A 14,696-nucleotide genomic window follows, 5' to 3' on the forward strand; every position below is an offset into this window, starting at 1 on the left:
AATGACAGAGCCTGCCCCCAGAGAGATGCGGCTAATGAGGGCCTCGTGCCGAAGAGGGACTGCCGCTTGTCCAATAAGAAACTGTGACCAGCGAGGCTGGAAGGCGGAACAGCCTGCTGGGCGCTGGGGCGGGGCGGGGCGCCCAGCGCCAACCCGCCAGTGCTCGATCTCCGGCGTGCTGCCCCCATCGCTGCCCGCCATGGCCCACGCTGCCCGGCTCCTCGCCGCGCTGGCCGCGCTCCTCGCTGCCGCCGCTACAGGCGATGCCCGGCCCAGTAAAATCGGTGCGGGAAGGACTGGGTGGGGTGCAGATCTGGGGAGGGCTGCGCGGGAAAAGGGTTGTCAGCCGGGAGCAGCTGGATGGGGGAAGGGGAAGGTAGCTGGACGAGGGAGGAGTCCTCGGGAGAGGAGCTGGGTGGAGAAGAGCCGAGGTACTGCGACGGGGCGAGGAAGGGGACCGCAGTAGGCAAGGTGCTGATGGGGAGGGAGGCGTGGGCCTGTGTCCAGGGCTACCTGGGGCAGAAAAGAGCCTTGGGGCAGGACTGGTCACTGATCTCACCAAAAGGTTCAGGGGCATTGAGCATCTGCCCTCGACCTGGCTCTTTGCCAGGTTCCCCCAGGACTCTGGTCTGTCTGGATGATGTCATTCACACAGGTTTATTGAGGGTCGTCTGTGTAGTAGGCACAGGTCCATAGTTCCTGTCCGGAGGAGGAGAGACTGTACAATACAAGGAAGTTAGTGCTGAGGCTGAGAAAGACTGTGAATGTAGAGGAAGGGCACTCGGCCGTCTTTGTGGGCTCTGGGAGGGCTTCCTGGAAGCAACATCTAAGCCAAAAACCTCATGGAGGGTAGGAGACAGTTCTAGGAGAGACAGAACCCATGTAAGTCCTCTGGGGACAGATTTGCTGAATGACAAAGTGAGGAATTTTTCACAGCAGTCTTCTTATTTGCTTTTTTTTTTTTTTTTCAACATTTTATGTTGAAAATTTTCAAACCTAGACCAAAATTGAAAGACTTACACATTGATCATCTCTTTACCCAGCACCTAGATTCTGCTGTTAAGAAACTGCTACTATATTTGCTTTATCACAGACCTATCACATGTCCATTAATCCATCTTACATTTTAATGCTTTTCAAAATAAATTGCAGACATCAGGACATACTGCTAAATACTTCATCATGTATATAACTGACTTACATTCCATGTTTGTTTATACTTTTTTCCTCTTAACATTTGTCATTTTAACTCAACATGAATCAAAGATTTTCAAGTCCCTCATATATCAGATTCCTGTAGACAGAGATGCTGGGTTTCTGGTGTGGGAGAGAAGTGACTCTCACTGGGAGGGAGGGCTGCCCCATGGGAGTGCCACAGACATAATGGGGCCAGTGCAGTGCTAAGGTCTGCATTACCAAACCCCAGCTCAGGCCATAAAGGATTAAGACAGGCTGAAGCGTGCCAGAAATCAATTTAGGACTGAACATTTAGGGTTTTCAGAGGAGAGAGAATCCTGAGAGCTGGAGTAGATAGAGAAGGCCTGATGAAGGAGATGGATTTGGAGCCAGGCTTTGAAGGATGGGGAAGAATGAGGCAGGCAAGGTCTTGATGTGCAGGGCTCCCACATCTCTTGAGAAAGGGCAGCAGAGCATGGCATTTCCCAGTGACCACTGAGGAAAGGGCAGGACCTCCTCACAGCTCAACCATTTCTGCCAACGCAGAACTTGCTGCCTGCCTCATTCCAGCTGGCCCTACCCACCTCACCCCAGGCATCATCAAGGCAAAAGATTTGGCAGTGCCAAGCTTCCTGCAACTTTAATTTTCCTCACTGCTCTGATAAGAGCCTCTGTGCGTCCTCGGTGGCTTGGACTCTACCTACAATGGGAATGAGGAGCTTCCTGTTAAGATGTCGTAACCCTCAGGGCGCTTTATGATCAAATCTGAACACCTCAGTGTGGCATCAGACCCTTTAAATTCCCCCATAATTCCACCCAGCCCCTGCTTATGCTGTTCTTTCTGTAGAGAATGGGCTTCTGCTCACTGGTAAAACCCACTGTCCTCCAGGATCCCGATCTACATTGCTACAGGGCCCTCTCTGTTTCATTCATTCTATGTCCAGCAAATCTTACCACAGACTAGAGAGCAGGTGTCATGTCACTGGTGTTGAAGGAGCCAGTTCTTAGTGAGATGAGGTCTTATACTTCCCTATAGCCTTTAGGCAGCTTCCAGGTCTTGTGATAGCAATTTCTCTGAGGGGAAAAAAAAATGGGTAATTCAGGGCTTTGTCAAAAATGGAAAGGGTGGGAAGCACTTGGTTTAAAAGGTTAAAGGGTATCCTTGGAACCGGCTTTGTAAACACTGAGAATAAAGAAGTAATTTGTTCTTTCAAAATGCAATAGTGAGCTCTACTGCCTGCCAGAATCTGGGGACATAGGGACCTGCCCTCAGATCTTGACAGATCATTTGAGTAGTGTCCCATGGACCAGGCCAGGGTAGGAGAGTATGCTGTGGGAATATGCAGGAGGGACAGTTGTCTTCGGAAGTCAGGCCAGCCAGCTAAGAATGACATATAAGGGCCACAGAGGTCAGCAAGACAAAGGATGACAGAGCATTTCTTACAAAGGGAACAACGTGGGCAAAGGCACAGGCATGACAGGGCGAAGTCTCTGTTCCAGAGCAAAAGAAGCTGAGGCAGGGGGCTAACCTGGCCGTCCAGTGGTTGAGACTCTGCTTCCACTACAGGGGGCACAAGTTCTATCCCCAGTCAAGGAATTAAGAGCCATATGCTGCATGGTATGGCCAAAAAAAGAAATTGAGGCAGACAAGAAGGTGGAGTGTTGCAAGGCTGAGGCAGGACATGGAAAAAGTAAATGGAGACCAGATCATAAAGAACCTTGTAGTTTTGCCTTCTTGACAAGAGTTAGTAGTCTTAGGGTCCAACAGGGGTATGCGTGTGCGTGTGTGTGCGTGCGTGTGCACGCGCTCAGTCATATCTAATTCTTTTCAACCCCATGAACTGTAGCCCACCAGGCTCCTCTGTCCATGGAATTATCCAAGCAAGAATACTGGAGTGGGTTTTGCCATTTCCTCCTCCAGGGGATCTTCCTGATCCAAGGATCGAACCTATGTCTCTTGTACCTCCTACATTGGCAGGCAAATTCTTGACTACTGCACCACCTGGAAAGCCCAACATGGGTCTAGTAAGGACAAATCTCCTTCTCTTTGATAGGTCACTAGACTGTCAGGTGAGAGGAAAGCTGTGTCTTAGATACCTGGTGGGCAAAAATTGTGGGTAGCATGGCTGTCCAGCTCAGTAACTTCACAGCTGCTTCACTGTCCTCTCAGTGCTGTGTAATGATTGCTATCTGTTTGGTCAGTAGTTCCTAGCAGCACCTCAGAGCCCTGACCAGTAACATGCTTTTCTCAGTGACTTGGATCAGAATATTGATGGTATATGAGCTAAGTTTGCAACTAACTAAGGAAAGAAGGAGAAGTAAAGACAGTAGGTAAGACCCCAAAAGATGTCAAAAAGCTGAAACTATAACAAGAGTCCAAAGTGGAATAGAGTGCCCTATATGGTGACGAGTTATCTGTCACAGGGTGAATTCCAGGCTTGGCAAACATGGATGTGGAAATGACTTAAGTGTCAGGTGAGAAGTTGCAATAGACCACGGGTTGGCTGACTTCTTAAGTTAAAGACCAGAGAGTAAATATTTTAGGCTGTGCTTACAGCCTCTGTTCCAACTTTACTCAACTCTGCCTGGCATGAAAGAGCCACACCCAATAAGCTAAAGAAAGGGCATAGTTCCGTTCCAATAAAGCTTCAGCTTGCAAAAACAGAAATCTGTCTTGATTTGGCTCTCAGGCTGTAGTTTGCCAACCCTTGGATTAAGGAGTGGATTCCTAATACTAATCTAACCTAATTACCTGGCAGTGACCAGGTATTCACCAATTCATAGTAAAATATCCCTGGTGTCTCAGATGGTAAAGAATCCGCCTGCAATGTGAGAGACCTAGGTTCGATCCCTGGGTTGGGAAGATCCCCTAGAAAAGGGAACAGTATTCTGGCCTGGAGAATTCCATGGACAGAGCAGCCAGGCAGGCTACATACAGTCCATGGGGTTGCAAAGAGTCAGACACGACTGAGTGACTTTCACTTTGGCTTTCAATGAGTTTGTATAAAGCTAGATTTATTCCCTTAAATAAATTTTGAGATTCTTCCCTGCCCCTTTGCTGCTAACTTGTCTTTTTCTTTATAAAATAAGGGTTATAGTAGGTGGTAGTTTGCAGGTTGTACTTTGCTGTTTATTGATAGCTTTACTGCCTGGCAAATTCCATGGATGGAGGAGCCTAGCAGGCTACAGTTCAAAGAGTCGGAAGTGACTGAGCAGCTAACATTTTACTAAGCACTAGTCTACAGATTTCCTTTTTGAGATGTTAGAAGCCTATGAGATGCAAGTACCTGGGAAACCACTGACCCAGGAGACTGAGAAGGAGTGACCCTCAGTCTCATGCCCCTGCTCTGTCTCTCCCCATGCCTGCCTCCTGGGCCTGATGACAGCTGTGGTTGGAGCTGGAATCGGGGGCTCTGCTGTGGCCCACTTCCTCCAACAGCACTTTGGCCCCCGGGTGCAGATCGATGTGTTCGAGAAGGGGACCGTGGGTGGCCGCCTAGCCACCATCTCCGTCAACAAGCAGCACTATGAGAGTGGCGCCGCCTCCTTTCACTCCCTGAGCCTCCACATGCAGGGTTTCGTCAAGCAGCTGGGTGAGTGCACCATCCTGGGGCTGGCGGCAGCCCTCGGGCCCTTCCCAGGTGACCCTGATGGTCAAGGCCAGAAGGTCATGTAGCCCAATCTCCTCATTTTACAGATGGAGCAGCTGAGACCAGAGAGGGGAAGGAACATGCCTGAGGTTACACAGTGAGTTAGTTGCAGAGCCTGGATTAGAATTCAGGTTTGACAGCCCCACCCCCAGACTAGTTTCTTTCCCCATCAGTTTACTGCTTCTCAATAATCTATAATCACAATGGCTTCCACATGCTGTGTGCTTGCCAAGCACCTGGCATCCTTCTGGGTCACACATAGACATTACCTCTAATCCTCCTACCAGCCTGCAAGACGGGTGCTGTATCTCCTCCCAAGGAAAGGGCTAAGGCCCTACAGCTAATAAGTGAAGAGAGCTGAGATTCAACCCCAGCAGCATCTGTCAAAACCACAAATATATACCACTGGATGCAGAAATTCCACCTCTCTGAAGTGATCCCATAAGTGTGCTCACAGATGTACAGAGCAGCAGGCGTACAAGGTTACTCATTACAGCACTGTTTGTAATAGTAAAAAGTTGAAAATATCCTACCTGCCCATCCACTAGGATCTGAGACTAAATATTGTTTAAGCACACAGCAGACTATTCAGTAGCCAAGTCCTATATGCCCAGGTATAGAACATTCTCATAAGATGCACACGTCAGTAAGGTGCGGGCCACTGTGTATATTAATAGTATATGGGGGTGGGTGGAGGGAGAGACAGCTCACAGATGTGTACACATTTATAAGTGTTGGCACAAAATATCTCTAGAAGGATGCTGAAGGAATATACTTACTGGTTGCCTCTGGGTAGGGGAACTTTGTGGTTTAGGGACAGGAATGGAAGGGAAAGAAAGAAAAACTCATGACTTAGGGCAGTCCCTATAATCTCTAAGCCGCACCTTCCATCCATCCGTCTTTACCGGGGGGGTACTGACTCTTATTCTGCCTCTCCCAAGACTGTGAGAGGATGAAGTGCGATCCGAAGCTCCGGTGCTCTCTCAGTTGTAGAGTGCAGCTGGTTGTCAGGAGCTGTGATTTCTTCCTTGTGGCCTTGGTGCCCGGGGCCGCCATCCCAGAGCAAGTGCCATGGCGCTCAGCCTCTAGACAATCCAGGATGACGACTGAATCTCCCTCACTCATGGCTGAGTGGATCCCTGTTAGAAAAACATATAAAACGGAATATGAGTTTAATTTTCATTTCTTTGTTGACTAGCCGGGCCAACATCTCCCCAGCACACTGTTTACTGTTGTTGAACAAGCACCAAACATAGTGTCGCCTTCCCTTTAGTGGCACCATCCTTCAGGATGGCCCTGAATTTAAGCTTCCGGCATTGCTAGGTTTCCCTGGGGTTCAGGGGGCCTCTGTAGGCGACCTAAGGGCCTCTTCCTTGTCTCCTCAGGGCTGCGGCACCGGCGCGAGGTGGGAGGCAGGAGCGCCATCTTCAATGGGGAGAACTTCGTACTGGAGGAGACAGACTGGTACCTGCTGAACCTCTTCCGCCTCTGGTGGCACTACGGCATCAGCTTCCTGAGACTGCAGATGTGGGTGGAGGAGGTCATGGAGAAGTTCATGAGGTAGGGCTGGGCAGAGCCTTGGGGAGGGCCTTCCAGAGGGAGAGAGGAAAAGAGATGCAGAAGGAACCAACTTGACTGTACATTGTCAAAATGGAAAAGGTACTCACTGGGTGTGAGAATTCCGCCCAGGTTCTAAGCACACCCCCAGCATCAGGAAGGGACTTACTTTAGTGCAGCAGTACTTGTCTCTCGTGTTGTCACGCTGGCATCCTCTTTCCTTCGGCTAAACTGGTAAATAAAAGCGTGGGTTGCAGGACTTCCCATGGTCCAGTGGTTAAGACTCTGTGTTTCTAGTGCAAGGGTCATGGGTTTGATCTCTGGTCAGGGAACTAAAAATCCCACATCCCTTGTGCTCTGGCCAAAAAAAAGCATGGGTTGCAAACTCAGCCACCTTCAAAGGCCTACCTGGGGTATGAATAAGTGAAGCAGTTTAGTGAAAGGGAAGGATAAGGAGTGAGGGGTCCTGAAGAGCCAAGCCCCATCAGAATGGGCAGCTAGCTCTCTGCTCAAACTACTTGTGGGCACCTGGGAATGCCAGCCTCACAGGGCAAATTCCAGTTTTTCAGAAGAAATTGGAAATCCAATTGTATGTGAGATTAGTTTTTCAATGTGTGCAACCAGTTCATCTTACAAGGCAAATAAGACATATCTGCAGGCCACAAGCAACCTGTGGACCACCATTTACAAACTCTTCTGTCCTCCAGGCCTATCTAGAACAAACATCTTTCTTTGCCAGTTGTCTCCCCCTTATGTCCCAGCCCCCTCCCCGTCAACTCCAAATAAGGATAAGTATCCTGTTGTCACTCTGTCCACCCCTCATAGTCCACTCACTCACCAGGCTGGTCCCAGCTCTCCCCGACAGTCAGTCCTTTCAAAGGTTCTCCCTGTTTCCTAGCCTAGGTGCAGAGACTTCAGGATCAGACACTTGTTCATGGCCTCCAGGCCTCCTTCCTGGTTTCTGGCACTTCTCTGCTCTTTCCACTCCTGTAACTATGCTTTTTATGGCACTTCTTCCTTGTACTCTCCAGGTATCCCCAAAGTTAGTTCTTCACTTCTCTTTCCTCTTTCTTATACTTTTCTCCCTTGTCAATTTTATCCAACCCCCCAGCACCAAGTTCTCCCTTTTGTGGGAGACAGCCTCTACCTGTGAGCCCCAGTTTCCCCTTAAGTTCCAGACCCACTACCTAAGCAGTTTCTAACTGCTTTCTGGACACCTCCATTTGGGCTTCTTGTCAACAACCAAACCCAGCACATTTACAGAACAGCCCGAGCAGAAGCAGTATTCCAAAGGCCACTATCCAAAAGTTCATCAGCCGATGGCTCCAGGCAAATGCTAGTCCTCAAGGTGGGGAGTCGTGGGGGAAGAAGACATTAGCGAGGGGGTGAGTGGGAGCCTCGTTGGACCAAGCCACAGGGGAAGACAGGCCAAGCTAGCAGAGAGGGTGACAACTTTTGCATAAAGCAGCTGCCATGGGGTCCAGTGTGGTCCTAGAAGCCAGGGAAGAGCTGTTGTTGCTGGAGAGGGGATATGACAGTGGGGGCGAGCATGGACCACTGCTTGGCAGTCCCAGCTGAGAAAGAAGAGGACTGCAACCTCATCGGGGAGCGGCTTGAGAGGTGATATGACTGTCATTCAGAGGAACCACCATGTGAAGCCAGGTTCTGGTGGGATCCAAAGTGTTTGCCCTTCCCTCTGAGCTGTCCCTCCAGGTGGGACAGGCCCACCATAGCCAGCAAATAGGCCAAGGTAATATAACAAGCTTCCTCTCCCACCCCTACATGGAGAGGAGGGGTGGGCCCCAAGGTGCAGTGACCCAGTGGCAGGTGGTCAGCAGAAAGGCCTTTCTGCACAAGGGCTCTGGGTCCACATGTCTCCCAGGATCTATAAGTACCAGGCCCATGGTTATGCCTTCTCGGGTGTGGAGGAACTGCTCTACTCGCTGGGAGAATCCGCCTTCGTCAACATGACCCAGCGCTCCGTGGCTGAGTCCCTGCTCCAGGTGGGCGTCACCCAGCGCTTTATCGACGACGTAGTCTCCGCCGTCCTGCGGGCCAGCTATGGCCAGTCAGCAGCGATGCCCGCCTTTGCCGGTGAGCCTCCAGCCCTCAGCCTGCCCACCTGCCCTTCCCCAGCCCTCCCTGTAATAACCTTACATTTACCCAACTCAGTACATGACATCACCCCAAGACCCTTTGATTCTGGCATCCGTCCTCTCAGTTGGCAGGAGATGGTGTTCACCTCACTTCACAGCAAAAGGGAAGCTCAGATCTCAGGTCCGGGGTGTTTCTGCCACTCCTGTTTGGATTGGTTTCATAATCTGCCCCACTAAGGCCTCTGGGCCCCTGGCTATCCACTTATTAGGGCACTGCATCTTCCTAGCTCATTACTGGGGTGGGCAGGCACATATATCACCCACCATCTCCCAGCACAGGATACAGATCTGCCCAAGAAAGGCATCAAGGCACATCTTCCCCAAGGTGTGGTGACTATTCTGGGCCTTGATCTCCTCTCCTGCCTTCCAACATGGAAGGCCCAGGCTCAGTCCTCTGTCCTCCCCTGCTCTCAACTACTCAGCCTTCCTTGGTGAGCTCAGCCAGTCTTGGGGCTTCAGTTCTACCCACCTGACTCCCAAACATGACCTCTAGCCCAGACCTGTCTCCAGAACTGCAAGCTCATGTGTCAGCCATCACCCTTGTGTCCACACTGGAAGGGCTAATGGGCATCTCAGACTCAGTGCATCCAAACCTGAGCTTCTGATCTTTCCCCTCAAGCCTGCCCCTCCCAGCCTCCCCGTAGGTTGGCTGGTAATTACTCCTTTCGGTTGCTCCAGCCAAAACCTTGAATCATTGCTTTCTTTCATACCCTTTGTGTCATATGTCAGGAAATCCCATCGGCTTTACCTTCCATGTATACCTAGAATCTGACTGCTTCCTAGCAATGCCTCTTCCTTGGTCTAAGCACTAGCATCTTTCACCAGGATTGCTACAAGTCTTCTACCAGGTTCCCCACCCTCTGCCCACTCCCTGGCCCCTCCAAGCTCAACACATCACCCAGATGATCCTTTTAAAACAAAAGACAGCTCCTGACAGGCCTGCGTGTAAGACTATAATGGCTCCTACTTTCCTTCAAGGAAAATCCAAAGTCCTTCCAGTGGTCTGCAGGCCCCTGTGTGGTCTAGGCCTCACCATCTCACCACTCACGCACCCTAGACCAGCCACTCTGATCTCCTTGCCGTGTCTCCAGCGTCCCAGGTACACTCCCACTTTGAGGCTTTTGTGTGGCCATCCCTCTGCCTGGAAGAATCTTCCTGGAGACGCAGTCATAGTAAACTCTTGCTTCCCATGTCTCTGTGAAGATGTTGCCTTTTCATCGAAGCTGCCTAACCTCTCCCACCCCCAGGAGTCCCAGTCCCCTTGCCCTGCCAGGCTATTGAATTGACTTATTTTATCTCCTTCCACTAGAATGCAGGCTTCCCAATGGGAATCTGTCCCCTTTGTTTACTGAGATATCCTTACAACAGTGCTGACCATCATAGGCACTCAGACCATTTCTGCTAAATAAATGAATGAAAGAGTTTATAATTAACAAGTGCCTCCCACATGCCCAGGATACTCTTCCTCTGGCCGCTGCTAGCTCCTTCCTAGCCTTCTGGTCCTGCCTAGTGTCCCCTCTGGAGAAGGCAATGTCAACCCACTCCAGTACTCTTGCCTGGGAAATCCCATGGGTGGAGGAGCCTGGTAGGCTGCAGTCCATGGGGTCGCACAGAGTCAGACATGACTGAGCGACTTCACTTTCACTTTTCACTTTCATGCATTGGAGAAAGAAATGGAAACCCACTCCAGTGTTCTTGCCTGGAAAATCCCAGGGACGGGGGAGCCTAATGGGCTGCCGTCTATGGGGTCACACAGAGTCAGACACGACTGAAGCGACTTAGCAGCAGTAGCAGCAGCAGTGTCCCCTCAGCGAGATGACCCTGCTCACTCTCCCAGCATCTTGTAGGTATCCTTTGAGATATAATTCATGTATCATGCAGTGCACGCCTTTAAAATGTAGGAGTCAATGGCTTTCAGAACACTCAAGAGTTGTGTCTCCATCTGGCTTCCCTGCTGACACAGCAATAAAGAATTCACCTGCTAATGCAGGAGCAATGGGTTCAGTCCCTGGGTCGGGAATACCCCCTGGAGGAGGAAGTGGCAACCCACTCTAGAATTCTTCCTGGAAAAAAATCCCATGGACAGAGGAGCCTGGTGTGCTATGGTCCACAGGGTCACAAAGAGCCAGACATGACTGAGCGTGCACACACATACACCTGTGTCTCCATCACCACAATCAGTTAGAGAACATTTTCACTGCCCTCAAAACTCATCCCTATAGCCATCAGTTCCCCCAACATCCCCTAGCCTTCCAGCCCTAGGCAACCACAAATCTGCTCTGTGTTTCTTTGGATTTGCCCATTCTGGGCAGTCTATTTAAATAGAATCATACAATCTGTGGTCTTCTATAGCGGCTCTTGCACTGAGCATAATGTTTTTACTTTATAAGATTGTGAATTCTATTGTATTTATTTCTGCGTATTGTCTCTCCCTGTGGGGGTTGGGAGGAGTCTTGGCCTGGGACAGAGGCCTGGGTAGGATGGTACTGGCCTCTCCAGCCCCACTGCCTAGAGGCTGAGAAGCCACTGGTCGCCCTCCCTCCCCCTTTGCCCAGGAGCCATGTCTCTAGCCGGGGCCCAAGGTAGCCTGTGGTCTGTGGAGGGAGGCAACAAGCTGGTTTGTTCTGGTCTGCTGAAGCTCACCAAGGCCAACGTGATCCACGCCACGGTGACCACTGTGACCCTGCAGCCAACGGGTAAGTAGACAGAGCAGGGGCCGTGACCACTCCCTTCCTACACAATGAACACTTCCTCCTTCTCTATCCCTAAAACTCCTCTGCTGGGGTGCAGGTCCCTGCACTGCTAGGCGACACCAGAGGGCACTGTTGTCCTGATTCAAATGTCAGAGCAGAAAGCAGAGGCTTGCACTCATCTAGCCCCATTCATTTGACCACCGAGGACTCTGGGCCACAGCCTTGCCCACGCTCCCTAGCTAGTCAGCGCCACAGCCAGAGAAAGAGCTTGGGTTTCCTGATTCCGGTCCAGGGCTCGCCCTGCCACCATACCAGCATGGGAAAACTGACACAGCGGCTGGACGGCACGGCTGCACCCAGGGTCTTGCCCCTCGGTGCTGGGCCCCGGACGGCAGATAAGCGGGGAGCAGCCAAGAAAGAAGTTGACTTTGTGTTCTCTTCTCTCTGTCCAGAGGGGAAGCCCTTGTATCGGGTCAGGTATGAGGATGAGGCGGGCACGGGCTCTGACAGCTATGACATAGTGGTCATCGCCACCCCCCTGCACCTGGACAACAGCAGCACCATCGCCTTTGAAGGATTCGACCCGCCCATCGATGTCGTCCAGGGCTCTTTCCAGCCCACCGTCGTCTCCTTGGTCCATGGCTACCTCAACTCTTCCTACTTTGGCTTCCCCGACCCCAAGCTTTTCCCCTTTGCCAATATCCTTACCACAGATTTCCCCAGCTTCTTCTGTGCCCTGGACAACATCTGTCCCGTCAACATCTCGGCCAGCTTCCGGCGGAAGCAGCCTCAGGAGGCCGCTGTTTGGCGAGTCCAGTCCCCCCAGCCCCTCCTCCGGTCCCAGCTGAAGACCCTCTTTCGCTCCTATTACTCAGTCCAGACGGCCGAGTGGCAGGCCCACCCCGTCCATAGCCCCCACACCCCCCTCCCACGGTTCACACTGCATGACCAGCTCTTCCACCTCAATGCCCTGGAGTGGGCGGCCAGCTCCGTGGAGGTGACGGCTGTGGCAGCCAAGAACGTGGCACTGCTGGCTTTCAACCGCTGGTACCAGGACCTAGACAAGATTGACCAAAAGGATTTGGTGCACAAGGTGAAGACTGAGCTGTGAGGGCTCCGAGGAGAGCTGGAAATGTCCAGCCTCTGCTGAAGAAGGACTCCCTTCACAACAGCGCGTATAAGCCACGTGCACCCACAGAGTCCTTCTCTGACCCCTCCTGTGTGGAGTGTCCTTTCCCTCCAGTGTGGGTCCCGGTGACCCACTCTCTGCCTTTCCATCTTAAGGATTCTCACAGTGGTTGTTTTTTTTGAAGGGGGAGAGTAAGAGAAGGGGAAGAACATTCAAGCCAATGTATTCACTTATTTATTATTTTTTTTTAAGAAGAAATAAAAGTCCATCTTAAGCTGCTTCTGACTTTGTTTTCTAAGTAGAGACAGTGATAACTGTGGTAGGGAATATAAGGCAGAGAACTTTGAATCCAATTTCTTTATTGTCTACTCCCAAAAGGCACCTAAGGAACACCTCCAATGAAACATGTAACCAGATAGTTACAAATAGAGGGAAAATGAGAAAACATAAATAAGACAGGATAATAGCTCCTATTTATGGTAGGCTTCCTAGATGCAAGTACCTAGTTAAGAACTTTAACTAGATACCACCCAAGTTTTTAAACAACACTGCATTTGGAGGGGATGGCTGGAAGTATACAAGGAAGAAATGGTTACCCCAGCAGAGATGGCAGCCTAGCTCCGAGCCTCCTGGCAACCAGTGGAAAAAGGGAAACACATCAGGCCGTAGGAAGAGGAACACTTTTTTCCTTGGCAACTGGAAGAAACGACCATTCTGTCCATTAAGAGTCTTGTCTTATAAGAAGACAAGTTTCCAGCTGGTAGAAGGCAGTTGTACCTCACCCCCCAAATACCTACCCAGAAGAGAAAAGGGAGGAAAGATGGTGTTGTGATGAAGTTTGTTGGAGACTGGATGCCCAAGTCCTATCCAGACCAGCTAAAGCTGGTTCTGAGGAGGGCCCAGATCCCCATGAGGATACCATACTGCCAAATGACATTGGCATTGTAAATTGCTAACAGGAAGAGTCCCAGAGATCATCCAGCTAACTCCCTCTTTTTGTAGAGATGGAGATAAAAGCCCAAAGTGAGGAACAAATTTGCCCAGTCTCTTGACGAATTCATAGAACTTAAATCCAGAGCTTCTTCTTAAAAGTTAACTGAATTCAGTATAGGACAAAATACCCTTGAAGGCAGTAGAGGCCCAGATTCGTGTGAAGTTGCTTTTACTATGTGGAAGCAATGGTAGTGAAAGAGATGGTGCCTTTGAGGCGCACATAGCATGCACTCATTGGTCATTATAGGAAATAGGAAGCTGATACATCAGTAAGAATACTTTTGGCTGTGGCAGCAGTAAAAAACCAAACCCAAACTAGCCTAAGCAATAACAGGGTCTTATTAAAGTCCAGGCACAGGGCAGGCGTTGAGTGTAGTGCAATGCCAGCGTCATCATTTCTTTCGTGGTCAGAGATGGCCGCCAACAGCTCCCAGGGCCAGAGGGTCTTCTCTCACAACCCCTGAAGCAGAGTCTGGCTCTGGGCTCACTGGGCCCTTACTGAACCAATTCCTGTGGTCAAATGCACACCACATGCAGACGGCTTAGGACTTAGCTACTGGACCAGTACCTGGGACACAAGGGATGAGATTAAACTAATCAGCTTAGAACAGCCCTGAGGAAGAGGTGATCTCCAGAATACAAGATCAGAGGGGTGGAAAGGATGCTGGAGGGAAGTCAGCCAGATGCAGGATGGGGCTGTTCCTTGTCCCTCCTCTCAGGTCTGGTGAAATCTACATGCAGTGATTTCTTGTCAAGGCCTGTGTTTGAAATAAGGATGCTGTGGTCTGTCGTGGTATAACTGATGACCACTGGTACTAGGCTGGAGGACCAAGGCCAATATCAGACTTGTCCCTAACAACCCTTGCATCCCTCAGGGTATGTGCACAGAAGAGGCCAAACAGGGCAGATCCACTTGATCCTCAGCCTGATTGCAATGGGGCTCGCTGGTCCTCAGAAACTTCCTTTGTCTGGGTAGGCAGGCCTGAACAGCTCAGAACAAAAACAGGCCAAGATGCCTACGCTACCTGCTTCCACAAGCCCAAACGTGACAGCTGGATCCCACTACCTCTCTGCCTATAAAGAAAAGCCAGAAATTCCTGAAGGCAGCAGAAGGGAGTGTGGAAACCAGCAGGAAACCTTGGCCTCAGAGCCCACCCTAGCCTTCTTAGGCCAGAAAAGAGGCTCCTATGGGCCCACAGTTCTCTGGGAGAAGACAGCATTTGCAAAGACAGAGCCCTACAACCTGCCAAATGAAACAGGAAAGAGGTCACACCACCTCAGTAGTCCTGGGTACAACATTGTTATTCAGTCACTCAGTTGTGACTGACTCTTTGCAACCCTA

The 14,696-nt window shown here is 50.6% G+C and overlaps 1 protein-coding gene across 2 annotated transcripts; it reads left to right on the forward strand.

Moving 5' to 3' along the window:
- Positions 1-12,640, forward strand: PCYOX1L (prenylcysteine oxidase 1 like). 2 transcript variants are annotated; one of them, XM_004008956.6, is made up of 6 exons: positions 1-284; positions 4,563-4,769; positions 6,212-6,386; positions 8,266-8,477; positions 11,095-11,235; positions 11,685-12,640. In XM_004008956.6, the coding sequence occupies exons 1-6, from the start codon at positions 2-4 to the stop codon at positions 12,341-12,343; spliced, it is 1,677 nt and encodes a 558-aa protein (XP_004009005.5). In that variant the 5' UTR covers position 1; the 3' UTR covers positions 12,344-12,640. The 2 variants fall into 2 exon arrangements, with proteins under 2 accessions (XP_004009005.5, XP_042106586.2); XM_042250652.2 differs by lacking the exon at positions 4,563-4,769.
- The last annotated feature ends 2,056 nt before the right edge of the window (positions 12,641-14,696 follow it).

This window comes from Ovis aries, chromosome 5 (genome assembly GCF_016772045.2).
Source record: "Ovis aries strain OAR_USU_Benz2616 breed Rambouillet chromosome 5, ARS-UI_Ramb_v3.0, whole genome shotgun sequence".
Taxonomy (NCBI): domain Eukaryota; kingdom Metazoa; phylum Chordata; class Mammalia; order Artiodactyla; family Bovidae; genus Ovis; species Ovis aries.

What these genes read in the sequence shown, in the direction of transcription:
- PCYOX1L (XM_004008956.6), top strand. Translation starts at nt 2, where the DNA reads ATGACAGAGCCTGCCCCCAGAGAGATGCGGCTAATGAGGGCCTCGTGC. An exon ending in GTCATGGAGAAGTTCATGAG is followed by an intron (nt 6,387 to 8,265) that starts GTAGGGCTGGGC and finishes CATGTCTCCCAG; the next exon opens with GATCTATAAGTACCAGGCCC. An exon ending in TGTGACCCTGCAGCCAACGG is followed by an intron (nt 11,236 to 11,684) that starts GTAAGTAGACAG and finishes CTCTCTGTCCAG; the next exon opens with AGGGGAAGCCCTTGTATCGG.